Consider the following 26689-nt stretch of genomic DNA (forward strand, 5'->3'; position numbering starts at 1 on the left):
CCAGAAGTGGCGCTGTGGCTCAAGTGGTAGAGCACTTAACTTGAGCTGAAGAGCTGAGGGACAGTGCCTAGGCCCAGAGTTCAAGCCCCATACCAAAAAAAAAAAAAAAAAGAAGTTTCATAGACTTTCCTGACCCTACTGGCTTCAAACCACAATTCTCAGATCTCACTCTCCTGAGTGGTCACAGGTGCAAGCCACCAGGTCCCCAGAGTCCCCAGTATCCAGGTGGAGGGACCTTCCAGGGTTCTGACTGTGAACGCATAGACCATGCCCAGATCTTCAGAGCCCAGCACGGAGCCTATGACATAGGAAGTGCTCAATAAACATTTAATGAATTAAAGAGGTCCTCTAGCATCCTATTTCACATATTAGATGACTGAAGCACAGAGAGATTTAGCACCTTTTTCCTGGTTACATAGCCAGGCTCTAGAAAAGCTCAGGAAGAAAGGCTTGTTTGGGTGGTTGGATTGGACTGAGGGTGGAAGTCAGGCTGGTTCCTAGAGGCGGGAAGGAGGGGCTTCCCATAGGCCTAGATGGTAGCCTCATGGGTCACCATGGTGGTAGCTCAGAATCGTGGGTCTGACCACTAAGCCTTGTGCCCATTTCACAGAAGAGAAAAGTGATTCTCCAAGAAGGGTGGAATTCACTAGAGATCAATGCGACTCTGCAGAATGCTCCACAGAGCTCCAGAAAACCCTAAGAGGATCTCCCTTGCAGGGCCCGGGTCTTTGGGCTGACCTTGCCACTTACAAGTGCATCAGCCCCTCAAAGTCTCTGGGCCTCATTTTTCCCATCAAGGCAGCTTCCTCTTTTCCCCAGAACTGAGGGCTCTGGTGTTTTGAATCCTGGTTCAGCATTACTGCTGAATGGTACCTTTTAGCCCCTTTACCCCCCTCCCAAGCCTCCATTTTGTGGTCTGTAAAAAGAGAATAATAGGGTTTGGGTTTTTTGTGTGTTTTTTTGTCCTTTTTTAGGGTTAAATAAGCCAATAACGTAGGGGAGTCCTTGGCACCACCGTGAATGGGGCCAAGTTGTTAGAACATGAGGTGTGGCGTGCTGCCCTCGTGTGGCCATCACTGGGAACAGCAAGCAGGGTTCCTTTCAGGCTTTAGGGCATACTGTCCTCGTGTGGTCACCATTTAAAACAGCAGGCGAGTTCCCTGTATGTTAGGGCGTGCTGCCCTCGTGTGGCCATCACTTGAAACGCTTTAGGGTATGCTGCCCGCTGTGGCCATTACTTGAAACAGCAGATGAACTCCCTGCATGGGTTACAGCGTGCTGCCCTCGTGTGGCCACCACTTGGAACAGCAGGCCAGCTCCCTGCATGAGTTACAGCGTGCTGCCCTCATGTGCCAACACTTGAAACAGCAGGCCAGGTCCTTGCATGACTTAGTGTGCTGCCCTCATGTGGCCATTACTCGAAATAGCAGGCGAACCTCTGCTTGAGTTGGAACGTGCCGCCCTCGTGTGGCCATCACTGGGAACAGCAGGAAAGCTCCCTGGTCCTGGCAGGGGCCCTTGTCCAGATGGGGAGCATTGAAGCCAGACGTTGGTCACTCGGTGTGTGTTTCCACCCACTGGCACAGGCGACGGGCATAGCAAGCTGGACTGACAGTGGAGAAGGACCTGCCTGGGTAACGCAGTGTCTTCCACAAGTGTTCCAGCCGCTTGCGGAGCCCATAGACTGTGGAGAGATCCACCAGGCCCAGGAAATAGCGTTGCTCGGGCCCATCCAGGATGTGGAGGGCATTGGGGGAATCAGGCAGCAGCCGACGGTTCTGGGCTCCCGGATCTTCAGGGCTCTGCACCCCGTGCATAGATCTGCATGTGGGCCAGAAGGAGGGTGAGAGGGCTGCCTCTGCCAGGAAGCCCCAGCCTGTTCCCATACCTCTGTGTGCTCTGGTCTGGGGCACCAGATACATTGGAGGCCCCAATGGTCTCAAGCTGTACTGCCCAGCATGCAGTCACCAGCCACAGGAATGCAGCCAGTCCCCACGGAGAGGTACAGTGTGGGTGACATAAAACTGCTATGCGTTTGTGTGGGTGGGTGGTTCTGGGGCTTGAACTCAGAGCCTGGACACTGTTCCTGAGACTTTTCACTCAAGGCTGGTGTATTACCACTTGAGCCACAGCTCCACTTCTCTGCGGGGGGCGAGGGAGAAGATAAGCGGGGAGGGTTATTGGTGTTAAGAGTCTTATGGCCTTTCTTGCCCAGGCTGGCTTTGAATTGTGACCTTCAGATCTCATTCTCCTGGTTTGCTATGATTACAAGTGTGAGCCACTTTTGCCTGGCTCAAGAACTCTTTCTATGGCAGAAATCAAACAGTTTGTTCTGCTGCTCCAAAACCTTCCAAAGCTCCACACTCTCTGCTAAAAAATGGGCAGATTCTATAAGTCAGCCACCATGCCCGTGTACCACTGTACTTGGTCAGTTCTGTTCCCTGCTCTGTGGCTCATCTGTTCCCTTTTGCCTCTACCAACCAGTTTCTCCAGTCCTCCACCCTGTACAGCCCCCACATACATGCCCCACACACTGCCCTTGCCAGCCTTTGCCTGGATTATATCCCACATCCCACTGGCTTGTCTTCACACAGCCATTCTTGCCACTGCCCTGGGGACAGGGTGCTCACCTAGCCGTGCAGAAGATGAGGCTGCTGCCCTGGCCCCGCTCATCATCATGGAGATGCTGGAAGGCCATCAGGAGGCTGTAGTCCAGAACATTGAGCTCCCGCAGGAAGGTGGTGTCCAGTTCTATCTGGCGGAGCAGCCAGCTCCTCTGGGACCCTGCAGCACCCGCCCAAGCTCTCAGCAACGTGCCAGCCTCAGGGCTCCACTTGCTCCTGCCCTAGGAGGGCAGGAATCATTATCCAACCCACTTCACAAACGAAAACTCAGCTACAGTTTATGTCAGTCACCCAGTTACTCGTCTGAAGCCAGGATTTTAACCCCATCTGATTTCAGAATCCAGGCTCTCGTGTGTGTGTGCGTGTGTGTGTGTGTGTGTGTGTGTGTGTGTGTGAATGTGCTGATATTGGGGTTTGAGCTCAGGGCCTCCACTCTGTCCCTTAGCTCTTTTGCTCAAGGCTAGCCCTTGAGCCACAGCTCTAGTTCCAGTTTTATTTTTTTCTGCTTAATCAGAAATGAGAGTCTCAGATTTGTCTGTGCAGACTGGCTTCAAAACATGACCTCTAGATCTCAGCCTCCTGAGTAGCTGGATTTGTCCAGCTCTGAATCTGGTCTTAGAGGATTTGGGAAGAGAGAAGTGCCAGGGTCCCCTTCCCAACTCCACCCTGAATGGAGGAAGAGGAAGCCAGGAACTACTCTGTGGCTCACCCAGGTTGATGGTCTTGCCCTGAAAGTTGAGGTCCTTCAGCACGAGAACAAGAGGGCTTCCCTCAGGGGCGGGCTCCACCCAGCGGCTCACCTCGCAGCCCTTGATGTCATACCTAGGGGGTGGGAGGAGAAGGCCAGCTGGTGACCCTCACAAGATATTCATTGGAAACAGTCGCTGGCTGACTGCTCAAGTATATGCCAATACATGGCATTCCACCCCGCAGCCTGCCTGGTCTGTGTCCCTGATGAAAGATGAAGAAACAACCGTAGAGATTTCCTCTGACTTGCTTGTGTCACACTGTAAGTGAAAACCAGAGCAAAACCCAGTGCTGGTGGCTCACACCTATAATTCTCGACACTCAGGATGATCAAGGTTCAAAACCTGCCTGAGCAAACAAATCCAAGAGACTCTTACCTCTACTAGCGAAAAGCCATAAATGGGAATGTGGCTCAAGTAGCAGAGCAACAGCTGTAAGCAAAAAAGTTAGCCCTGAGTTCAAGCCCCAATATTGTCACACACAAACACACAAAGGCAGAATTCACACACAGGTCTTCAGAAGCACAGCCCACATGCAAGCCCTGCCGGTGTGTCTCCCAACACATTGTATCCTGGACACAAATATTTCCACTTGGGACCAGAAGGAAACAGCTGGGCCTGGGGAAATTGCTAATAGAGAACCTGGGTCAGAGACAAGGTTGGATGCAGTTAAGAGAGGTTGGCTTTGAATCCTTGATCCTACTGGCTGCCCAATCTTGGCCTTCCAGTTTCTCAGCTAGAAAATGAAGCTGGTTAGTTAGGTATGCTGGTGTCTGTCTGTAATCCTAGAACTATGAAGGTGTAGTCAGGAAGCCAGGTTGTGTTCAAGGTGAGCCTTGGCTACGTGAGGAGACCCTGTCTATATGGAGAGAGAGAGAGAGAAAGAGAGAGAGAAAGGAAGAAGAAGAAGGAGGAGGAGGAGAAGGAGGAGGAGAAGAAGAAGAAGAAGAAGAAGAAGAAGAGAGGAAGAAGAGGAAAAGGAAGGTGAGGAGGAGGAAGGAAGGAAGGAGAGAGAGAGTGTGAAAGAAGGAAGGAAAAAGGAAAAAAGGAAGGAGAAAGAATAAAAAAATATGATGGTGACAACAGCCACCCCTCAGGGTGCTCTTCCTCTTCCTTCTTCTTTTTGGTGTCAGGGGGAGTATTGATCCTGGGGCCTTAATTCAGGGCCTATGCACTGTTCCTGAGCTTTTTTATTTCTCTCAAGACTAGCACTCTACCCCTTGAGCCACTCAAGTAAATTATATATATAAGAGTCTCATGATTTTCCTGGCTGGCTGGCTGGATTCAAACCTTGATCCGCAGATCTCAGCCTTCTGAGTAGCTAGAATTACAGGCGTGACCTGCCCAGCTCAGGGTCCTTCTTGATGTAAAGAAGATTTTTTTTTTTTTAAGATTATGCCAGGTCCAGGTTGCTTATGCCTGTAAATCCTAGCTACTCAGGAGACTGAGATCTGAGGGTCATGGTTTACAGGCAGATTGAGACTTATTTCCAATTAATGTAAAAAGCCAGAAGTAGAGGTGAGGCTTGAGTGGTAGAGCTTTGACAACACCCAGTCCCTGAGTTCAAGACTCACTACCAGCACAGACGCGAAAAAACACCTACAGCTCAATGGAGGTAGGTTTGAGTTACTCAAGAGATGCTGGCCGTGTGTGTGTGTGTGTGTGTGTGTGTGTGTGTGTGTCATGTGTGCATGCATGCATGCATGGTGCTCCAGTTCTAAGGCTTGAACTCAAGGCCTGGACACTGCCCCTGAGCTTTTTTACTCAAAGCTAGTGCTCTACTACTTGAACCACACCTCCATTTCCAGTTTTTTGTGAGTAGTTTATTGTAGCTAAGAGTCTCATGGGCAAGCTGGGCACCAGGTGGTTGTTACCTGTAAATCCTAGCTACTCAGGAGTCCTGAGATCTGAGGATTCCAGTTCAAAGACAGCCCAGACAGGGTGCTGTCCCTCAGCTCTTCAGCTCAAGGCGAGCGCTCTACCACTTGAGCCACAGCGCCACTTCCTGTTTTCTGGTGGTTTATTGGAGATAGGAGTCTCACGATCTCTCCTGCCCGGGCTGGCTTTGAACTGCGATCCTCAGATCTCAGCCTCCTGAGTAGCTAGGATTACAGGCATGAGCCACCAGCGCTCAGCTTTTTTTTTTTTTTGTTCATGGGGCTTGAACTCTGGGCTTGGGCACTATTCCTGTACTCTTCAGCTCAAGGCGAGCGCTCTACCGCTTGAGCCACAGCACCACTAAGTCTGTGATTCTTATCTCAAATTAACTACCAAAAAGCAGGAAATGGAGTTGTGGTTCAAATGGTAGAGATCCAAACTTGGGCAAAAAAGCTCAGGGAGGGGGCTGGGAATGTGGCTTAGTGGTGGAGTACTTCCTTAGCATGCATGAAGCCCTGGGTTCAGTTCCTCGGTACCTGATAAACAGAAAAGGCCAAAAGCAGTGCTGTGGCTCAAGTGGTAAAGTGCAAGCCTTGAGCAAAAGAAGTTCGGGGCCAGTGCCCAGGCCCTGAGTTTAAGCTCCAGAACACACACACACACACACACACACACACACACACACACACACTCATGGATCCTCTTGCCCAGGCTGGCTTCCAACTATGATCCTCAGATCTCAGCCTCCGGAGTAGCTAGGATGACAGGTGTGAGCCTCCAGCACGCTGTTCCCTTCTCCTTTCTGTACCACGTGGCCGGTAGTGGTAGGGGGTCAAGGCTCTGTTAGGGGGGTGTGAGGGGACTCACCTCTCAGAGATGCGGCCGGTGGGGTAGAAGACGCTCTGCATGATGATGAAGTACTTCTGAGGCGGGGTGGGGAATGAGGGAAGTCAGGGTCTCCCCTCCGGACACCCCTCCGCCCAGTCACCTGCCTCTACCTCACCCACCTTCTTTCCCTGGGCCACCCGCAGACTGTGCACTCCTGGAAAGGGGACAGGGCGTCAGGTGAGCACCCCAGAGTCTGCAACCCCAGAACCAGGTCCCTGCCCGCTCAAGAACGGCTCCTCCCCCTCAGCCCATCCCTCAAGGCCCCGCCCACACGACTTTTCCTCAGTTTAGGTCAAGATGCCCAGCCACACAGCTCAGAGGTCTCGGCCCCGCCCCCCGGAATGTCCAATCACAGCCGGTTTCTCCTGGCCCCGCCCACGCGCCCGCCCTCTCCGGCTACTTTGCCACGCAGGCCCCGCCCCCGGCCCCCGGTACCCAGCAACCGGGCGAGCAGAGAGTGCGGGTGCCGCTCCAGGTGCTGTACGTAGCGGGGCAGGTGGGCGAGCAGCACCTGTACCTCCTGGCGCTGCTGGGTCTTCAGGAAGAAGCGCTGGTCGTGGCTGCGGGGCGGAAGCACAAGGTTCCCCCCAAGCTGGCTGGAGCGGCTCCCACCGCGTCCCTGAGAACCTGGGCCGCCCGTGAGTCTCAAAGAGCGCGCCCCGCATCCCCGCCGCCCCGCATCCCCGCATCCCCGCCGCCCCGCATCCCCGCATCCCCGCAACCCCGCTGTCCCGCCGCCCCGCATCCCCGCCACCCCGCCTCCCGCCCCACCCCCGCCGCCAGCTCACGACAGAAAGAAGCTGGCCTTGCTCTTAGAGGTGCTGAGGAACTGGAGGTAGGGGCCACCGGGGCCCAGCGCAGCCTGGTAGTCCTCCTCCACCAGGCCCAGGGAGCGCCGCAGCCGCGCGAAGGCCGGGCCGGCCAGGGTGCCCAGCTCGAAGCCCTGCAGGGGGGAAAGCGGCCCCAAGGGGGTCTGTGCCGGTCCATGTGCAGGTGGCCTTGGTACAGGAGCGTCACCCTTCCTCCAAAGGCCTCAGGGGCTACGTTACCCACCATGCAGTCAGGAAACTCGGACAAGGGGAACAAAGGCCATTACGGGCCCCTTCCACCCGTCTCGGGCTTCCTACCTCCTCATGAACCTGGGTCATGACTTCAGAGAAATCCTCCTGGGTGGGTGAGCCCTGCAGAGATAGGTAGAGGGTCTCAAGGAAAGTCAAGGCCTCCCGCCGCCCACCTGAGGATCTTTAAGTGTCCTGTACCTGCACCCCAGCCTCCATTTGGGTCCTTCAGCAAAACAGAACCCATGACGTCCCTGAGTGTGCCTGCAATGGGCTGCCACATTGCCCAGGGTTGGAGGAAGAAGAATGACGGGAGGCAGGGTCTAGATGTGTCTCATTTACCACTGGGTCCCCAGCACCAAAGTCTTGAGTTCAAGTTGAGCATGTATCCTCAAACACATGAAGCCAATTCCATCCCAGTACATGGAGATAGCACAGAAGCCAAATGATCACCTGATGCAGGCTAGGGCCAGATCAGAGAGGCTGCCTGGAGGAGATGACTTCTGAGCTGAACCCTCAAGGGTGCTCATGACAATGCAAACAGCACTGGTGGCTACCAGCAAGAAAAGGGGTCGCAGTGTCTGCAGCCAGGGCAGAGGACAGAACATGGATGGACTGGACTGCTGTCCCTTGCAGGGTGGCCAGGCCAGGCTGGAGCCATAGGAGATTTTTAGCAGGTGATGAGGTTAGGTTATGGTTTAGAGGACTCCCCCTGGATCTTGTACTCTCCCTGGTCCTCCTGCCCATCCTGTAGGATGTGGTCAGACTAGGCACATGGGCACACACAGAAACAACATATATGCTCACCCGCCTGCTCTGCTGCTGAGCTGGCAGCTGGGTGACCCTTTCTGCTGAGCTAGCAGGGCCCTAGCTTGAGCTCCAGGGAGAATGGGCTGGGCTGGCCTAGTGGGGGTGGGGTCCCTTAACCATACACTCTGGAAGAGCTGAGAGGGCCTCAGAAACCAAGAAATATAATCCCCCCACCAGTTATACAGATGGGGATACTGAGGCAAAGTCCACGACAAATTACAAATCACACAGCAACCAATTCAGTAAGGGGGTTCCTCACACAGCCAACATCCAGAACATTCCAGTTGCCAACCTGGAAGCGCCCACCATCCCATCCCTGCACAAGTCCCTGCCTTCTTCCTCTGAAGTGCCCTTCTCTGGTCCCAGTGTAGCTTTATTAGCAAGACAGACCATCGGCTAGGTCTTGCCCTCAGTGTTTTGGGGGTGTGCAAGATGAGGTGACCACTCACCGTGGGTGGGTGGTCGATGGAGACCTGTGTGGCAGCCCACAGTCCTGCCTGCATCATACATGTCAACCTGTGCAGCTCATGTCCCGGGTCAATCTCAAACAGGCCCAGGCGACACTGCTTGTCCCGTAGGCGCCACAGGAAGCCACGGCGGCTGGAGGTGGCTGTTCTGTGTCCAGCCTCAGGAGAGGGGGCCAGGATCTAGGAGGAAGAGGCACAGGAAGGCAAAGAGCATGTGGTAGCATCTCAGAAGGGGAAAGACGCAACCAAATCCGAGTCCCATTTCCACTACCCATGACCTTTCCCTTCACCTGGCTCTGCCTGGGTCTCTTCAGCGATAAGGCAGGGTTCCTCACCAGGCTCACTCACCTGGCTCAGAATCAGCATCTAAATAAAATGTAGGCAGAGCCTGCGTTCTGCAGTCAAACCCAGCTGGGATTGACCCGTTCTCTCCATGCACAACTCTAGTGGGTACATCACCTGGGTCAACCAACCCAGGCCCCTTGGTGACTGGTATTAACTCTTCCTGTTGAGTTTGGAATCTGTGCACGGGTCATGAGAGCAGCAGCTGTGAAGCCAGGGGATGCGGTGAACTCTGCCCCCGGGTCTGTACCGACTTCTCCCGGCCAGCGTGGAGGGTCAGCATGACGCTGAGGTCATACCATTCGTTTCATTACTAACTGGGCGCCCCCCCATGCGCCCCCAAACTGGCCGAGAGCTCGAGCTCCTTAGCAACCCTATGAAAGAGCTTTCATGATCATTTATCCCAGAAGGACACTGAGACAGACCTGGCGGGGGTTACCCGCCAGATCACACCCCCTCTTCATACCTGCGCCCCAAGCGGGGCGTGTCCTGGTCCTCACCCAGGCAGGGCCCCTCCCTGGCTGGCATGGGGGCGTGTCCGCGCCGCTGGCGGAGGGGAGGCCCAGTTGCCGCCCACCAACCCTTCTCCCTCCTGTTCCCCCTCAAGTCCGCACATACCTTGTGAGGCCCGGGGCTTGGCCCGGCCATGGCCCCCCTTCAGCAGCTTCCTGGGCTTGAGCTGCGTCCCGGCTGCCCCGCTGCAGGCACCAGGCCCCGCCCCTGCCTCGGGACGGACCAATCACGAGGCAGAGATGATTACCGCGCCCTATCCGCGCGGGAGGGGCGCTGGTGACCGCCGGCGGGTCCCGCCCCCGCGGCTGCAGCATCCTTTGGACCCAGGTCCCGGTGGGGTGGGGCTGCCGGCCTTGGCTGGGGGTCCTGGAAACGGATGGTCGACTCTCCCCTCAATTTCCCCCGGGAGTGAGGTGCAGGTTTTGGGGCCTCTAGGGTAAACGAAGTCCTGCCCCGCCCACCTATTCAGGCATGAAATGCCCACTGACTCTTGTCTTTGCCTGTGAAGAAACTAAGGTCCAGAGAAAGAAGTGACTACCGCCAGGTCGCACAGGAAGTCAGGCATCCATTCATTCATTCAAAACCTATATTTGGCACCTCCACTGGGGAGGCTCGGTAATGAGGGAGCAGGAGGAACACAGCTGCCAGCATGATCTTTTAAAAGAATGAATCAGATGATGTCACTCTCCTGCTTTAAGCCTCAAGTGGCTTCCTACTGCAACGGGACAAAAACTCTTCTCCGTGGCCCCAGGCTGTCTGTCCTACACCAGACCCAACTCCCATCATTCTTCCTCCCTATAACACCGAGCCAGCCACCGAAGTCTCACCTGCAGGCGTTTTCATTTGCTGTGCCCTGTCTAAAGTATTTTACCCCCAGACTCCCCTCTGCCTCGTTCCTTCTTGTCATCTTACAGAGCTCCATCTATGCCCTCCTCCCCACAGTATCATGAGATCAGCAGGGGAGGATGTGGAGAGAGGCCACAGACAGTCCTCAGAGCCCAGTATTTCATAGTAGATGACATCAAGCAGGTGACCAGTCATCAGAGACACCAAGAGTATCTGAGATGCACTTGGGGGATGTCACAGCCAGATGGGGCCGAGGATCAGGACTGGATCAGATTTAAAGGCCTTTTCTGCATGCTGAGTGGGTCATCTTCCTTGGAGTGATGGGGCCAGAGATTCAGTGCAGCCTGGGAGGGAGTGGGGGAGGGGAAGGAAATCATGAAAGGGGCCAAAGAGAGGGAGGAGGGTCCTGGAGGGAATTTCCAGGTTGACAAAGAGTCCTGGAAGTGGGGCTGGGAGCACACTTGGGGAATACTGGGAAGAGGCAGCCAGAGGCGGGGGAGGGGAGAACATTCGCAAGACACTCCTATTATAGCAATGGAGGCTAAGGGAGGCACCCAACGCCCAGTGGGCAGCTGAGTGAACACCCACCGTTGGAGGACAGAAGATTCCTATAGGCACTGGAACACTGGAAGAGCTGCTGCCCACAGGGGGCCTAGCAAGGGCTGGAGCCTGCACTGTCTCACCCCACCAGAACACAGAAGGGGTCTTTGACTCAGGCAGCTCAGGACTCCACTAAGCTGGGTAAACAAACAATGGGCTTAAGCTTTTAGGGGAATGACCAGAGGGTCCCTAAGGGGGTCTACCTTGGCCAAGGCACCATAGGGAAGGTATGGCAGATGTGTGCCTAGACTTTTGCTGAACCCCAATGTTGAGTGCTACCCAGCTAGAACCACATCTGTCCTAGTTCCTGCCTTATTCCATGTCCAAAAGAGGGACAGTGCAGAAGAGGCATTTGAGTCACTGAATAACCAGAGCCTTCTGATCTGAGTCCAAGGAAGGGTCAGCTCTGCCCCTTACAGCACAGCTCCTCATTCACAAATGACAGAGTCAAACACATGATCAACATTTATTCTTCTTCCAAACAGGCCTGGGGCTGAGGGGACTGGCGTGGTCCTATGGTCCTGGGGTCTGTCAGTCCTTTCCTAGGGCTTTCCAGGTCCAGAGGTCCTTGTGGGACCTGAGCTGTGTCAGACCCGGAAGAACTGACTTGGTGGAGGGGAGGACATGCAGGAGGAAAGGAGAGGTCATGTGCAGTCCCAGAACCTGCGAAGTCCATCATCAGCATGAGACAGGAGGGAAACTGGGCAGGAAGGCAGAGCCCAGAGGAAAAGGTGACAAGGAGTCTGACAGAGAGGTCAGGACCATCATGGTTCAGGCTGAGACAGAAGCAGTTAAGTGGGCAGCTTCCAGTCCTCCTCTCTCCTGGTTTCTGGAATGGTGAGTGGGAGAGGGGGCCCCAGTCTGTCAGAGGCTGGCTCCTAAGCAGCTCTCTGGAGATGGCTGTGGGGCAGCCAGGATGAGGCCACCATGCCCAGATGTCCTGCAGGCTGCAACCCTTGGTCCCTGGCTTGGAGGGAATGCAGAGGAGCCAGCAGCCTCAACCCTGCCCACCCCTTACTGGGCCTTCTTGGTCTTCTGGTTCTTCAGCATCACGTAGGTGATGAACAGTCCTAGAATACAGAGCAGTCAGGCCATGAAAGATCTGCACTCAGATCTTTCTGGAGGGGTGGGGGAGGCTAGGAGGTAATTGGGGGAGGGGTGTGGCAGAATGGCCCACATGCTAGGTCCTGTGCTTGCCCAACCACCTTTCAGGCTCTACCTCCTCATCCACCTACATTGATCCAACAATCACCAAAGGAGTGCCTCCATCAGGCAAGATGCTGTTGGTATTTCAGATCCATGAATGAGGTCTACCTGTTAACCACCTCCCCTACCTCTCTTCCTATCACACAGCTATCTGCTGGTTGATTCATCCAAACTATTCCCCTGGAATAGTCTAAGTCTGTTCAGGTACTGAGAACACTAACAACAAAGACACAGTCTCCAGTCATGAAAAATAAAGGAACTATGAGTCCAGGTGGGCTTGTATAACAGTAGCCTAGGAAGTGATTAGGGATGGGAATATGCGAGACATTAGAGTCTTTGGCCCTGAGGAGACCAGAGAGGTTGTTGACTTGTGGCTTTGAAGGAGGAGCAGGAAAACCCCTGGGAGAGTTGGTAGTGATGAGCCTCAAGTAGCTGTGCAGGAGTGTCAGAAACCTGCCCAGAAATGAGCCCTCCACCGCCCTGCCCAAGGCCTCAAGACAGCCATGATCAGAGAAGCAGCAATGGGTGCTGGGAGAAGAGAAAACTTACCCACAAACAGGAGTAGCAGGAGGCCGGCAGCCAGCGGGATGACAACCGCATAGGCTCGGGGCAGGAAGTATTTGTGGATGACATGCTGGCTGTCGATGAAGGGCTGGCATGGGGGGCAGAGCTCTAGTGAGTACTGCTTACCAGAGTACTTGCCCAGTCCCAAGCTCACCTCCTCCATCCACGGAGCTATGTTGAGAATACTAGAAAGGCATCTGTTTTTCTTTAAAATGATAGCTTTTATTTTGAGGGGAGATGTGGTGGGTCAGTACCATTTCTTCCTTTCCTTTCTTCATTTAAAAAAATAATTGTTGGACTGGCAATGTGGCTCAGTGGTAGAGTGCTTGCCTGGCATGCATGAAGCCCTGGGTTCGATTCCTCAGTACCACATAAACAGAAAAAGCCAGAAGTGGCACTGTGGCTCAAATGGTAGAGTGTAGCCTTGAGCATAAAGAAGGTCAGGGACAGTGCTCAGGCCCTAAGTTCAAGCTCCAGGACTAGAATTAATAAAAAATAAAATTGCTTCCTGGGTATTTACTTGATGATGAGGATCTGAGTACCTTAGGCCAGCAAAGACTCTATGAGGATCCCTCTAGGGATTCCCAGCCTGGGCTCTTGGGTCTTCTCTTTTGTGCCAGTACTGGGGTCTCGGTGCTGTCCCTTAGCTTTATCTCTCAAGGCTGCCACTCTACCACTTGAGATACACCTCTACTGGCCTTTTTGGTGGTTAATTGGAGATAAGAGTCTCACAGAGTTTCTTGCCTGGGCTGATTCTGAGCTGATTTTGAACTACAATTTTCAGATCTCAGTCTCCTCAGTAGCTAGTAGTATAAGCATGACCCACCAGTGCTGGCTTATACTGCACTTTTTTGCTGGTCCTGGGGCGTGAACTTAGGGCCTGGGCACTGTCCCTGAGCTCTGTTGCTCAGGGCTAGCACTCGACCACTTTCATCACAGCTCCAGTTCCAGCTTTTTTTTAAAAATGCTTAATTGGAGATAAAAGTCTTATGGAGGGAAGTGGCACTGTGGCTCAAGTGGTAGAGTGCTTGCTTTGAGCTGAAGAGCTCAGGGACAGCGCCCAGGCCCAGAGTTCAAGCCCCATGACCCACAATAATAATAATAATAATAATAATCTTATGGGGGCTGAGAATGTGGATTAATGGTAGAGTGCTTGCCTCGAATGCATGAAGCCCTGGATTTGAATCCTCAGTACCACATACACAGAAAAAGCAAGCTAGAACTAGCACTGTGGCTCAAGTGGTAGAGTGCCAGCCTTGAGCAAAAGAAGCTCAGGGACAGAGCCTAGGCCCAGAGGTCAAGTCTCAGGACTGCCAAAAAAAAAAGTCTTACAGACTTTCCTGCCTAGACTAGCTTCAAACCAGAATCCTCAGATCTCAACCTCCTAAGCAGCTAAGATTACAGGTGCCCTGCTATATTGCACTTCTTAAGCAGCAACTAACAAATTTTCCCACATCGGAAGAAAAAAAATTTTTTTTTAAGTCTTAAAGGTACTCATTAAGTCCTGGTGTTCACCATGCCCAGGAGCCAGCTGACTCACCAGAAGGCAGAGTAACTTTGAACAGGGCTTCACAGTGTAGCAGAATGCGACTTTGGGCTAGATCCTTCTCCTTGCGCCTATTTCCTCGTCTATAATTCGCTGGGGCCACCAGCATCCTTCTCAGATAAAGCAGGTGAAGCACCCGCACAGTGCTTGGATTAAATGCTTTTTGGGGGGCGGCTACGAGATCCAGAGGTGGGGAAGGTGAGCGCGGGAGGTGCAGACACGTACCAAGAGAATCACCCAGACGGTGTAGTAGGTGAAGATGAGCAGGCTAACGGCGACGAGGCCCAGTCCCACCACCTGGTCTGTCCCGGTGGCCTGGAGGAGAGGGAAGGCTCAGCTGACAAGTGACTCTTTGGGGGGCACTGCCGAAAGGGGGCGACGCCGCCAGTTTTGGCGCTAAACTTCCCATCCATTCAAAAGCTGTACAGAGGGGCAGACTTGGCACCAATCTCCAGGCTGTGTGCCGGGCCTCGGCGTTTTCACCTACCCAGGAAACCGAGGGAGAGCAACCCTGGAGTCTGAGCCCCAGCCGTCCCGTCCTACCCGCTAAAATCTTCCCAACCTGGGCGGCACCCGGACGACAAGCTCACCATTTCCCCGACGCTCCGCCACAGGAGCGACGAGGCACATCCGGTTCCGGCTCCTTCCTGCTCTGGATCAAAGAGCACGCCGGGAGTTGTAGTCCGAGACCTGAAGTCACTGCCTCCCTTTGCATGTCGGGAAATATAGTTTTCAATGACATCTGGGGGCGGTTTGTTTACCGTATCTCCCCAGGTAATGGAGCCGATCTGGGAACCCAAATTGCCCGGCCTTCCTGGCCACAGTCCTGTCATGCCCGCTCACCCGATGGTAACGTCCCAACACATCCCATAGTCCCTAAGCCAGAGAGATGGGCAGTGAGGTAGAAAAAGGGTACACCATAATCTAAGTGGGTGGTAAAGCCCATACTGTGATTTAGGGCTCCCTACTTCCAGGTCTCGAGACCCCGGATCTGGAGAGGAGGGTCTGGCCCGACCCCGCAGGGATGAATAGATTTTGATTGGCAGAGAGGGAGGCACGCCCTCACCATCATTGGGTTAGCTTGGAAATTTCTCTGCCAGCCTCCAAGGCCTTGGGTATCCCAGATTTCGGGTTGATTCCTCCCGAGTTTCGTAAGCCCTTTCTTGAGAACAAGCTGAGGCTGGGCCAGAGCACCTCTGATGCTTTGCCTCTAGCTCAGTCCCTGAAACGCCATCCTCCCTCCCCCAGAGCAGGGGGGTCCTTGTCCATCACCAGATGCCACTCTCCTTCCTCAAGCTGTCTTTGCAGGTGGCAGCAGAGGCTCCTTCCTCTGTGCCCCAAATCCAAGTGTATCCCTGTCCTGACTGGCTTATTAGCTCATTTCCTTGGGTCTGCTTCACCTGTGAGCTCGCTGAGAGTAGGGTCACGAATTGTACACCCAACACCTAGAATGAGCTTCCCAGTCCTGGGAACTCAGGGCCTAGGTGCCGTCTTTGCAGTTTGGGGCTTAAAGCTAGTTGTCCACCACTTGAAGTGAGGCTTTACTTCAGCTTTTTTTGCTGACAGATGTCTTACATAACTTTCTCTGATAGCCTTCTGAGTAGCTAGGATTGCAGCCAGCTTTAAGTTTTGATAACTGTTTAGATCCTGGAATGCTAGATCATCTGAAGTCTCAGTGCTTCCTGTGGAGTTCTGTGGAGGCCCTGGGCCTGCCTTCTGCTTGAGGTTAGGGGGAACGGGGAGGCCTAAGCCAGGAATGGGATGCTCTGTGCCATCAGTCATCTTCTGGGACCCATCACTGACTATAGTAGTTGTCATCCCAAGGCTGGTAGACCAACTCTTTTGGACTATAGCCCCATTCTTTTCCCTAGCTAACTTTCCCTTCCCAGAGGGGTGTATAAATAAGGCGAGTGATACCCAACTTCATAGGTGCAAAAGATTACCCTGGAGACAGAGTGGGGGCAATTTTGCTTTCTGGTAGATTGGGGACCAGGGTCTTGGTATGAAAGCTCCTTGTCACTTCAAAGCTCCCAGAAGCCTGGGCACAATTAGCCTTTCCCAGAACCTGGCTCCACCACTAAGCTACTCTGTGACTTTGAAGGGCTCAGGTTGAGCCTGCACACAAGGCCTGCCAGAAGCTTAAGAGAGCAGAAGGCGGCAGCTATTTGCCCCCATGCAAGCCTCTTAAAGTCCACCTAACCCATGTCTTTCACGTGTTCCCCATCTGCTGGACTCCACCATGCCAAATAAGAATTTTTTTAAGAAGCAACAAAATTAACAAAAAGCACAACATTTAATTGCCACCCCCGCCCCAAAACCAAGACACTGTAGCTAGGCTGATTTTCCCCCTTACAACATTATTTTCTACAATAAGCTGGAACAGAGATGCAAAACACAGCCCACCATATTGGGGTGCAGTGAGGGCAACATTGTTAAGATGGGAGGGAGATCATAAAAATGTGACAACCCCCCCCACCTACTGCATCAATAGAGAGGAAAATAGATATTCTGTATCCTGACAGATCATGCAGTGTGACCAGGTGCGTGTGGGGAATCCAGAAAAAAAAAACTAAAAATATTGTAGATCTTTATTTTTCTTTATATCTCCTAGTAGAAACATTAAACTGTCTTTCAAGAAGATTCCAAACTGGCATTGCATAGACCAATTCCTTTCCAAAAATATCTCTAATATATCCTATCTCTATATAGAATCTGAAGTCTCCAGCGCTGTGGGCACCTGCAAGAATCACTGGGCTCAAGGGGCCTCAGATTGAAGTTTCCACACGAGGAGGCCAGAGTTGCCGGCCTCTGGCTCCGGCCAGTGTTCATTTGGTTATGGCCAAATTATCAACCTAGTTATCCTGGCCCAAGGGCCTGGCATGGGAGGATGTGGCAGGCTCTGTCTTCTTCTAGGGTGACTCCAGATTACACCTTGGCTGGGTAGGGCTGGGGTTCCTGGTTCAAGAATCTCCCTGGCACTCCCAAAGCTTTGTGCCTAAAATCCCAGAACTTTGACTCAAACCCAAATTATACCCTGAATGCAATGCCCCCCTAAGTTGAGGGAAAGCCATGGACATGGAAGGGTGGTGCTCTCCCATCTTCTAGGGCGATCAATGAATCTGGGGCTAGTGCAGCCAGCTTCCCTTTAAAGCATTTGGTATCTGCCCAGCAGAGACAGACTCTCAGTGGATCAGAGCTCATCCAGCCAGAGCCACGCTCAGCCCTACCTCCTAACATTCATGTTCCAAAAGCATGATTGGGTAATTATAATGATGGCAATAACAAAACCCCTAGAAATGCTCTGGTCCCAATACCAGGGAGTTCCATGACCAAGATTCCCAGCCCTTGCCAGCTGGGGACTGGACCCCTCCCAGCCTGGGGAGGATACCTGCTCCCCATCCACAAAGAACCAGTATCCTGTCCCCTTCATCTCCAGCCCTGCTGGAACCCAGCCTGCAGGTAGAATGGGAACAGAAGCACCTCCCTTGGATGGGGGAGGAGGAAATATGAAACAGAGGGAGAGAGAGAGAGAGAGAGAGAGAGACAGACAGACAGACAGAGACAGACAGACAGAGACAGAGAGACAGAGACAGAGAGAGAGAGAGAGAGAAGAAACAAATGAAAACCCCAAACCCAGCCTGCTGGGTTTATAAATGAGTGAAACTCAAAGGCGCGGGGTTTGTTCAGGGTTGGCTGCCAGCCAGGCCCTACTTCAAGTGGGTTTTGAGGAGTAGTGAAGAAAGTGCCGAGGAGGCCTTGGGGAGGGCTCTGGGCAAGCGACTGCTCCCACTGGGAGGACCTCCTGCCCCAAAGTGGGCGATGCTTAAAGACAGGGGCTGAGGCTTGTGTGGCAGGCAAGAAGCCAGCTATGGCCCGTCTCAGCCCACCACATCTCCAGCACAGCACTGGCCCCAACTCCAGCCCGTTGACCTGAGGTTGGAGGAAGGAAATTTTGTTCGCTCAGCCCCGCCAGGCTCTGTCCTGTAGGAAAGCCAGCTGCTCAGGACCCAGCCCTGGGCAGAGGGCACCGTGATGCTCCATCTTTCTAGGCTCTGGCCTGTGCTGGACTGGAGAATGGAGGCAGGGCTCCGAGCCAGCCGGGCTGCCAGCTCCTGGGCCAGCCTGCCTGCACTGCAGGCAGTACCTTTGGAAGGGGCCAGGAGGGGGGGGGGAAGGGGTCAGGTGAGGGCCGGGGAGGCTGTGCTGGGGACAAGCATGTGCAAAGTGCGGGCTGCCAGGGCAGCAGAACATTCCTTAGGGGACATGGGGGTCTTAATCAGGAGTGTGGGTGGGGTTTGAGGTCTTGGCTCCCAGGGGAGGCCCACCAGCAGGTCCCCCAGGACACAGGAAAGGGATACTGAAGCAACAAGCAGAGGATAATGGGTGGGAAGGATTCAGGGGGTGGCCTAACCTTCCCCCTAAGGGCAAGGGGGCACTGGAACAAGGCCCTGTTAGCCAGGTGCTCCTGCAGTGAGCAGGATCCAAGGGACAGGGCCCATGACCACAAGCACCCCTATGTGGGAAGAGCAATTATACATCCTTGGCCAAGGCTAAGCGGATCTCCAGAGGGGTGGTACTGGCCTTGACAGCAAAGCCCACCTGCCCTGCCTTCTAGTGGTTCTGAGGCGAATATTCACAGTGGTGCCTGCCCTGCGGGCCACAAAGGTCTCTGGTGGGCAGCAAGACAATGGAATGATGCTTTGAGGGCAGGTGTGGGAGAAAGGACATGGACGAGGCACGGATGAGATGTGGCATGGGACTGAAGGGAGGCCCCTCCTGGGATGATGCGGGTCTGGAACCTTCTCCAGTCTCGACAGCTGCCTCCTCAATGGCTTTCAATCACGACTGGCTCGTAGACTCCAGAGGAGACCCTGCAGGGGAGAAATAAGTCAGCTTGGCCTTTCAATGTTCTGTAACTGAGCACTGCCCACCTCCCTCCAGCCAGGCTTCCGGGTTAGTTCATCAGCAGTCACTATGAACCAGCCCTGTTCTACATAAGCGCTAAAACCAAGGCTCAAGCTAGGTACTTGGTGCATCTTGCCTGCTATCCTTGCTAGTCAGGAGGCTGAGATCTGAAGACAGTTTCAAAGTTATATCAGAGTCTGTAAGAGCATACAGAGCTGGCACACGATAGGCCAGAGCCTTTTCAGGACATCAGCAGCTTATATAGATCCTGTTCTGATCGTAACCCTGTCAAACCAGGATGCTCTGCCCTGTTTAACAGATGAAGAAACTGAGGCCCAGAGGGATTGGGTCAGTTGAAAGTTAGGTAGTCTGATCTCATCTCCCTGCTTGAGTGAGACCTACCCACAGACATTCAAGGCACAACATGCTGCCCTGCTATAATCTTGCTGCTGACCAGACTGGCTTCCCCTTACCTCTTGAGCCAAACTTTCTTCATATTCTGAGGGGGCTTGTAAGGAGAAAGCACAAAGAAGCCCCTGTGTTTTTTTCTACTTGATCCTCTTCTACAAGCCCAGTGGGAGACAATGACTATAATTTCAAGCCTACGCCAGCAGGGGTCAGCAGATCAGCACAGGAGAGCAAGTCCCATGACCAGGGCTGGGCTGGGTATCCAGACATGGATACTTCCCCACCTGGTCAGTGCTGGGCTGTGCAGGAAGTCAGTCAGTCAGTCTGTCTGTCTCTCTTTCCTCATTAGCTGGTTTGCAAGCTTTCTCAGTGAGTAAAAAGGTGTGGGGAGCCAGGCACGCAATAACTTGCTCTGAATGAAAGTCTGTGAGAACAGAGGGTAGACTACAGAGTTCTAGCAGAAGTTTAACCTTGTCACTCCCTCATCTACAAAGGTCACTTCTGCACAAATGATTATTGTTCCTGGTTGTGCTCTGGCCCCTAGCTTCGTGCTGAGTTTAACTGGTGCTCAGTAAATATTGGTTCAGTAAACCAATGCGTCCTTTCAGGGGTTCCCAGACTCAGGAGGAAGGACAAGGAAAGTTATTAAGCCGTTGCTATATACTGAACCCTGTGCCAGGCACTTTCCCAGGTGACCCTGTGCACCAACCTGGTCACCAGCACTCCTTACAAGGTTTTCCGGGGAGGCGGGAGTTTCCCATGCTGCCAGACATGCAGGTCTCTCCCGGGGAGATATGGCTCCTCTAATAAACCTTATAATAATGTTTCTCCTGTGCCTGCCTCCTTTCTGTTGTGACAAGAAGTGGCACCTAAAGACTGCTTGTCACCACTTTGCCCCTGCCACCTGGCCACCCCTTGCCTGGTCTTTGATCCCTACCTGTTGGCCAGTTGAATTCCACTCAGTGTGGTGGAGCCATCACGACTCACAAACAGCCGGAGGTTGCTGTCTGTAGGGACAGAAGGGAGGATGGAAGCTGAGTGGGCAGAGCAGACAGCATCATGCCCCAGGTGGCTAGGAGACAGCACAGCCCCCCGGGAGGCTCAGGGTGGGCAGCTCACCTTCAGTGTTACTGCCATCTGTAAAGTCCTGGCTCTGCATGATCTTCTCCACAATGTCATCTGCATCGATCCGAGTGTCGTCTACCCAGGTTGGGTGGCTCTCCACGGAGTCCTTCTTTCTCCTGGGTCAGAGAGGGGCAGAGTCATGCTAGCCAGGGCAGCAATGGGCACAGCCACAAAATGACAAGAAACCATCCCTGCACCTCCAGCGCTTCCGAGTGTGCTCTGTGCATCCCACGCTTCATTTTGCTTAACCTCCCCACTTCCCTCAGTGCAGGGGCTGCTGTTCACATGGTCTGATAGCTAAGGACATGGGGCACAGAAGAGGTGAAACAGCCTGCTCAAAGCCACACAGCATGTACAAAGTGCATCCAAAGCTCAACCTCCAGATCTGCTGAGCCCACAGATCACGCATGCCCTGGCTGATGCACAGTCCCATAAAACATTACACGAGTGACATCCCTAACCCCAGCTGCATCCTTTATGCCCATCATTGATAGACTTCTGACCATCTGATACCCTGAGGTGGTGGCCCTAATGTCCCTGTGTCCCAAGAGAATCAGCAGAGGGGACCAGTGGTACTCACCGAAACGAGCGTTCTGACAAATGCAGGGGGCGGGGTGGCCTCGGGGGCTTCTCAGGGGGGCGGTGCTCCCGTTCACTGCCTTCTGGGACCTCCACAGCCATGCTGAGACCACCTGAGGCACTGCTGCTAGTGGACGTGTTCCGGCGGTGTGTCAAGTCTGACAGGCTGGAGGAGCGTGAGTGCTCAGTGCTGTAGCCTGTGGGTTGGAGAACATGGGAGGGGGCATTACAAGGGGTCCAGGGTTATGGATGGTTAGGGAAGCCACAGGGACAGGGGCAGGCCACTCACCGGAGATCTTGGACTGCTGGCTGGCATAGCTGGAGTTACGGGAGTGGCCAGAGTGGAATACTTCCTCGGGGCTGGACAGGCCCTGGTCTGGTTCTTCTGGCAGCCCTGGAGGACACAGGGGACAAGGTTACATGGAGTTTTACCTCACCCTCAGCCATTCTCTCAGAGCCCCCACTAGGGGGCACTGAACAGATAGTAAGACTGAAATCCAGAGGAGTAAGCAACCACCCATCCCCAGCCACCGCTCATTCTGTGTCACTACAGCCCTGATCACCCTGGTCCCACATTCCATGCACATCTGCTAGGGGCCTCCTTGCACAGAGAACCTGCTGCAGGCCAGCAAGGAGGAGTGCTCAGCAGCACTACACCCCAGCCCTGGTCAGTGGGGCTGAGGAGGGACAGAACACATGACAGCCAGACCTAATCTGCAGGAGACTGGTCTACTACTGTGATTCTCAGGATATGGAGGATGGAAGGAGTCAGAGAAGGTATCAGAGACAGGGCCCTCCAGACAGAGAAAATAGCATTTGCAAAGGCCTTGAGGCTGGAATAAACTTGGGTCTTTGGAGTGCACAAGATAGAACAGAGGATTAGGCCAAGGCCCAAAGGGACACAGGTCAATAACCCTGTCCTGGGCTGTTTTAAAACCAACTTTCTTGTTTAGGATGGCTTTGAACCTCTATTCCCAAATCTCAGCCTCCTAAGTAGCTAGGATTATAGGCATGAGCCACTGGGGCCCAGCTAAGACAAACTTCCTTGATTGTCCCCAGCTAGAGACATAAGGGAACCTGGTGGGACTGAGGCAGGGCTCTGTGACCGGTCCCCCCATCCATCTCCACCATCTCCTCGTCTTCCAAGAGGAAGGAAGGACTCATCCATCTCCTCCTCCAGAGGTAGCAGCCCAGGCCTATGCATGTTCCCCACTACCCCCACAAAACCAGGGTTTGGGGTTTTTTTGCTTGTTCTTTTTTGGTTTTGGTGCCAGTACCAGGGCTAAACTCATGGCCCCAGGTGGAGACAGGCAGAAACTGGCTTGCTGCTGTAGGCTTCACCTGGCTGGTTCAACAGGAAAGCTGGGCCTGGGGAAAAGCTCAGTCGGAGGCCTGATGGTCCCTTACCGTAACCAGACCACAGGGGCCAAACTACCCAGAGAGGCCTGTGCCTCCTTCTAATTACTTAGCACAAAGCAGGTTACATGTGCTGCCTTGCTCACTAATCACCTCGGGGACTGTCTGCCTCCCAGCTTTGAGTTCACTCCACAAAGGGTGTTCAGGGCCAAAGTTCATCCCTTAGGGGGCTCTGCTTTACCCCACACAGAAACAGACCTGAGTTGGGGGGGCAGCAAACAGCTGAGAGCAGACAAGAGTCTCCTCTTGCTGTAGCACCTTCCTTTCCTTATAGCCACAGTTTCGTCAGGGGTCTGGGTTCCTTTTCATTTTCACAACATCAGTAATACCAACAACATAATGCACCAGGCAGTTAATCCCTAAAACAAGCTGGGAGGCAGTTACTGCCACCAGCCTCATTTCCCAAGGGAGGCTGGAACCTGCACCATGGCCAGCCAGGATCAGATGGGAGGACCCTCTTCCTGGTACCACCACTCATACCCTAGACTGCAGTTCACATGCCACTGCCAGTCAGAGCCTGCCTTCAGGCGTCTCTCCCCAGCACTGTCTCTGTAGGTGGAGATGCTCAGGACTTATAGTTCTGTTAGTGCCTGCTTGTCCTACTGGGCTGTGGGGCCAAAAGGATAGGGAGACTGCTCCAGTCTCAGTGCCAGGAGCTGCTGGAACCCTAGGTCAGCACACTGGGTGCTCAGACCAGGTGGGCCAATGGCAGTGTAAGCAGTCATAAATACTATTGTCCTCTGCCCTCCTCTTCGTAAGCATCTTCCCTGGCCAGCTAAGAGCTGAGATCACTGGCAGAGGAGGGGCAGGAGGGTGGGGACAATACCTGAGCCTAGGATGGTGGGCCGGGCCTTGGGGGGCCGGGACCCTGTCAGGGAATTGGTGCTGCCGCTGCCACCACTGCTGGTCCCGCCACCTTTACATGTCAGCTGCAGGGAGGAGTCCTGGCCCGAGATGGAGATAGACTTGGCAGTGGATGGTGGCCTTGGGAAAACAAATAGGCGTGACTAGGGTGCGCCGTCTCAGATGAAGATGGGAACCCCAGAGCCTGAAGGAAGGAGGTCTCCTGCCCTTCCCCCTACCTCACACCCACACCCACCCATCAAAAGCCCAGGATGAAGCTCCCATCACCCCCTGGGGCCTAGCCAGTACTCACGTCTTAAAACAGGGGTCTCCAGAAAGCAGGAACATACCAATGGTAACCTATGGGTAAAGGGAAGAGATCAGCCCCAGCCACTAGCACTACACCCAGGCATGGCTGCCCAGCAGCCTCCTGGCTCTGCCTCACAAGGGAAGGGATAGGACTCCAGTCCTGACTGCTCCCTGAGCTGACCACACCGAGCCCATTTCCTACATGGAGGATAGAATGGGTGCTGCGGCCTGCCTGGGAGTGAGGGGAGACCCAGTGAGATGAGGCTCACTCAGCTGGGGCCCAGCACAGGGCATGATTTCAAATCACAACCAAGACTGTAAGCTCCTCAGGGTGGGGGCCATTCAGCCCCACTCACAGCAAGACCCAGGTGTGTGTGAGGGGCAAAGACTCAGAGGGGTGGGAAGGGTAGAAGACTCCCAGCATACCACGTGCAGATAGGGGTACTTAAAGGGCCCATCATGGCAGGCAGGAGGGGGAGTAGGGCTCCCAGTGCTCCCAGAGTGGGAACAGGGAGCACTCACAGGGTCCTCCATGAGAGACTTTTACCAGTAGGGGCTGGTGAAAGTTCAATGAATAAAGTAAAAATACAAAACCAATTAGGAACTTAGCACACACAGAAGTGGAGCTATGGCCCAAGGGGTAGAGCACACTTGGGCAGAGACTCTGGCAATGGCTTCAATGTGGCAATGATTGGGTCCCCAAATCCAGGCTGAGATGGAGTGATAGGCTGGGAAAGCAGTGCTTGAGTCCCATGCTTTTCGTACATCATTTTACTTGGCTACAAAGTAAGTTGTAGACTAGCAAACCAAGACTCCAAGAGGAGAAGTGACTGCCTAAGACCCTGCCAACAGTGTGTGGGGAGCTGGACTTGAACCTGAGGTCATCTGGCCTCTGGATCCCCTTGACTATTCTCCCATGGGGTGAGGGGGGGTTAAAATGTCCAGCTTCTATCAGTTTGGACCTCCTCTTTTTTTTTTTTTTAAACTAGGTAGCCTAGGCTAGTTGGGAACTCATGATCTTCTTGCCTAACCTCCAAGGTGCTGTGATTGCAGGTACGCACTACCACATCCAGTAACCTAGATCTATTTTGATGCCTTCGTGGTCACTGTCTACCACCTGTATCCAGCTCTGCAGCCACAGCTGGCTACCACTGAGTCAGCACTGGAGGTGGCATCACACCTGTTTTCTCAGTCAGGTGGAAGGGAATGGAGTAGGAGGAAGAGAAGACTGTGAGCAGCAGACATCCAGATACCTCTGTTCCCAAAAAGCCATACAGGGGGCTGGGAAGGTGGCTTAGTGGTAGAGCACTTGCCTCGTATGCATGAGGCCCTGGGTTCGATTCCTCAGCACCACATAAGCAAAAAGAAAAAAGCCAGAAGTGGCACTGTGGCTCAAATGGTAGAGCACTGGCCTTGAGCTGAAGAGCTGAGGGACAGCGCCCAGGCCCAGAGTTCAGGCCCCACGACTGGACCCCCCCCCAAAAAAAAAAAAAAGAAAACTAAAAAACCAAAAAGCCAAACAGGCAGTTGCTTGAGAGCTGCTCACCCTGCCTGGCTCTGGAATGGTGCACACAAGTCTAGGACATCAGCTCTTTAGCTCTTGGATATCCACAGAACCAGGCTGCCTCAGGTCACAGGGACACAGGTTAGGGTTAAGACTTGAGTTGTGGAGTCAAAAGATGGGATCATAGACTAGATCTGCTGTGACCCTGGACAAATGATGGAACTTCTGCATCTCTACTCCCTTTTGATGTAAACCTGAGACAGACAGACACCAGGACCCATGGGAGAGCTGTTGTTGGGTTCATGAGGTGGGAAACAGAAAGCACTCAGCACCCCCAAATATGGATACAAGTAAAATGCTGACCCCAGCAACCATATCTTCCTAGTGACACTCAATACCTGTTCATGTGAAAACTTGTACTTTTATTTTTTGGCAGTAGGGATTTAACTTAGGGCCTTGGGCTCGATAGACAGATGCTCCATTGCTGCTAAGCCTTACCTCTAGCCCTTATGTGAGCTATTTTTTTTTTTGGGGGGGGGAGGAGGGTCCAGTCATGGGGCTTGAACTCTGGGCCTGGGCGCTGTCTCTCAGCTCTTCAGCTCAAGGCTAGTGCTCTACCACTTGAGCCACAGTGCCACTTCCAGCTTTTTTGTTTTTGCTTATGTGGTGCTGAGGAATCGAACCCAGGGCCTCAGGCATGCAAGGCAAGTGCTCTGCCACTGAGCCACTTTCCCAGCCCCGTGAGCTATTTTAAAAATAGGATCTTACTTCCTTCCCCAGGCATACCCCTGAACCATCACCTATTTTAGGTTTTCCTTAGTTGCTGGGATGATAGGCACTCCAAGGCACATGCCATCGCATCCAGCTTCCCTTCACTGAGATGGAGTCTCAGGGACTTTTCTGCCTACCCTGGCCTTGAACCACCATCCTCTCATTCTCAGCCTCCCAAGTAGCCAGAATTATAAATGTGAGCCACTGGCTCACTGGCTGAGAATCTGTATTTTAACAACCCTCCAGGTGATTCTAATGAGAAGCTGGGTTTGTCCCCTTCCCTCGGGGTGGTAGAGGCAGCAGGGTCTGGGTACCTTGAGGATGGAGTTGTCCTGACGAGTGTTCTTTGTGTCATAGCCCTCCAACAGGCAGCAGCGCACAGTGGAGCCTGAGCCAGCAAACTCAGCCAGGTTCAAGTCAGCAAAGCCCAGCTAGGAGGGAAAGAGGAGCATGTGGGAGGCTGCATGGAGTGTGGGCGTGGTATGACAGACAGACGCCCAAGGGTTAACTTGGCAGGGAGGGGGAAGGGAGGGCAGACAGGATTGGCCCACCCCACAGTCCTGACTGACTGTTGCATAACCAAGACCCAAGGACAGAGTCCCTGGGTCAGAGGCTCCAATGTGGCAAAGCAAGACGCTCACATCCCTGAGTCACACAAAGCACCTTTTGTGCTGAGTCCCAATGTGCACAGGGGCCAGCGTGCCGGAGATGAAAGGACATTGTTGTCTGTGACACAGACACATT

At 53.6% G+C, this 26689-nt stretch overlaps 3 protein-coding genes across 3 annotated transcripts in view; all 3 read right to left on the reverse strand.

The window, feature by feature from the left end:
- Window positions 1-1553: 1553 nt before the first annotated feature.
- Pip5kl1 (phosphatidylinositol-4-phosphate 5-kinase-like 1) lies at window positions 1554-9458 on the reverse strand. Its single transcript, XM_013021364.1, has 10 exons — window positions 9429-9458; window positions 8451-8648; window positions 7261-7314; window positions 6922-7076; window positions 6569-6693; window positions 6253-6287; window positions 6113-6168; window positions 3334-3446; window positions 2631-2784; window positions 1554-1821 (listed from the first exon to the last, which is right to left on the reverse strand). The coding sequence occupies exons 1-10, from the start codon at window positions 9456-9458 to the stop codon at window positions 1554-1556; spliced, it is 1188 nt and encodes a 395-aa protein (XP_012876818.1).
- A 1763-nt stretch (window positions 9459-11221) lies between these two features.
- On the reverse strand, window positions 11222-14990 carry Dpm2 (dolichyl-phosphate mannosyltransferase polypeptide 2, regulatory subunit). The gene is made up of 4 exons (XM_013021326.1): window positions 14676-14990; window positions 14311-14400; window positions 12525-12627; window positions 11222-11839 (listed from the first exon to the last, which is right to left on the reverse strand). Exons 1-4 carry the CDS (start codon window positions 14916-14918, stop codon window positions 11784-11786), a joined length of 492 nt encoding a protein of 163 aa, XP_012876780.1. The 5' UTR covers window positions 14919-14990; the 3' UTR covers window positions 11222-11783.
- A 1669-nt stretch (window positions 14991-16659) lies between these two features.
- Window positions 16660-26689, reverse strand: part of Fam102a (family with sequence similarity 102, member A) — a 35206-nt gene continuing 25176 nt past the window's right edge. The window contains exons 4-11 of the mRNA XM_013021428.1: window positions 26260-26376; window positions 23675-23721; window positions 23345-23502; window positions 21392-21496; window positions 21104-21299; window positions 20518-20639; window positions 20336-20405; window positions 16660-18956 (exon numbers count right to left, since the gene is read on the reverse strand). Coding sequence (XP_012876882.1) covers window positions 18911-18956; window positions 20336-20405; window positions 20518-20639; window positions 21104-21299; window positions 21392-21496; window positions 23345-23502; window positions 23675-23721; window positions 26260-26376 — 861 coding nt within the window. The 3' untranslated portion in view covers window positions 16660-18910. The remainder of the gene's footprint in view (window positions 18957-20335; window positions 20406-20517; window positions 20640-21103; window positions 21300-21391; window positions 21497-23344; window positions 23503-23674; window positions 23722-26259; window positions 26377-26689) is intronic.

The sequence above is a fragment of the Dipodomys ordii genome, unplaced genomic scaffold, assembly GCF_000151885.1.
Source record: "Dipodomys ordii isolate 6190 unplaced genomic scaffold, Dord_2.0 Scaffold55, whole genome shotgun sequence".
Lineage (NCBI taxonomy): Eukaryota > Metazoa > Chordata > Mammalia > Rodentia > Heteromyidae > Dipodomys > Dipodomys ordii.

Coding starts and splice junctions, on each gene's coding strand:
- Pip5kl1 (XM_013021364.1), bottom strand. CDS start 9,458: ATGGCCGGGCCAAGCCCCGGGCCTCACAAG. Junction 8,649..9,428: donor CAAGCCCCGGGCCTCACAAG/GTATGTGCGGAC, acceptor TCTTCCTCCTAG/ATCCTGGCCCCCTCTCCTGA. Junction 7,315..8,450: donor CCATCGACCACCCACCCACG/GTGAGTGGTCAC, acceptor CTATCTCTGCAG/GGCTCACCCACCCAGGAGGA.
- Dpm2 (XM_013021326.1), bottom strand. CDS start 14,918: ATGACAGGACTGTGGCCAGGAAGGCCGGGCAATTTGGGTTCCCAGATC. Junction 14,401..14,675: donor GGCGGAGCGTCGGGGAAATG/GTGAGCTTGTCG, acceptor CCTCTCCTCCAG/GCCACCGGGACAGACCAGGT. Junction 11,840..12,524: donor CCTGCTACTCCTGTTTGTGG/GTAAGTTTTCTC, acceptor TCTGTATTCTAG/GACTGTTCATCACCTACGTG.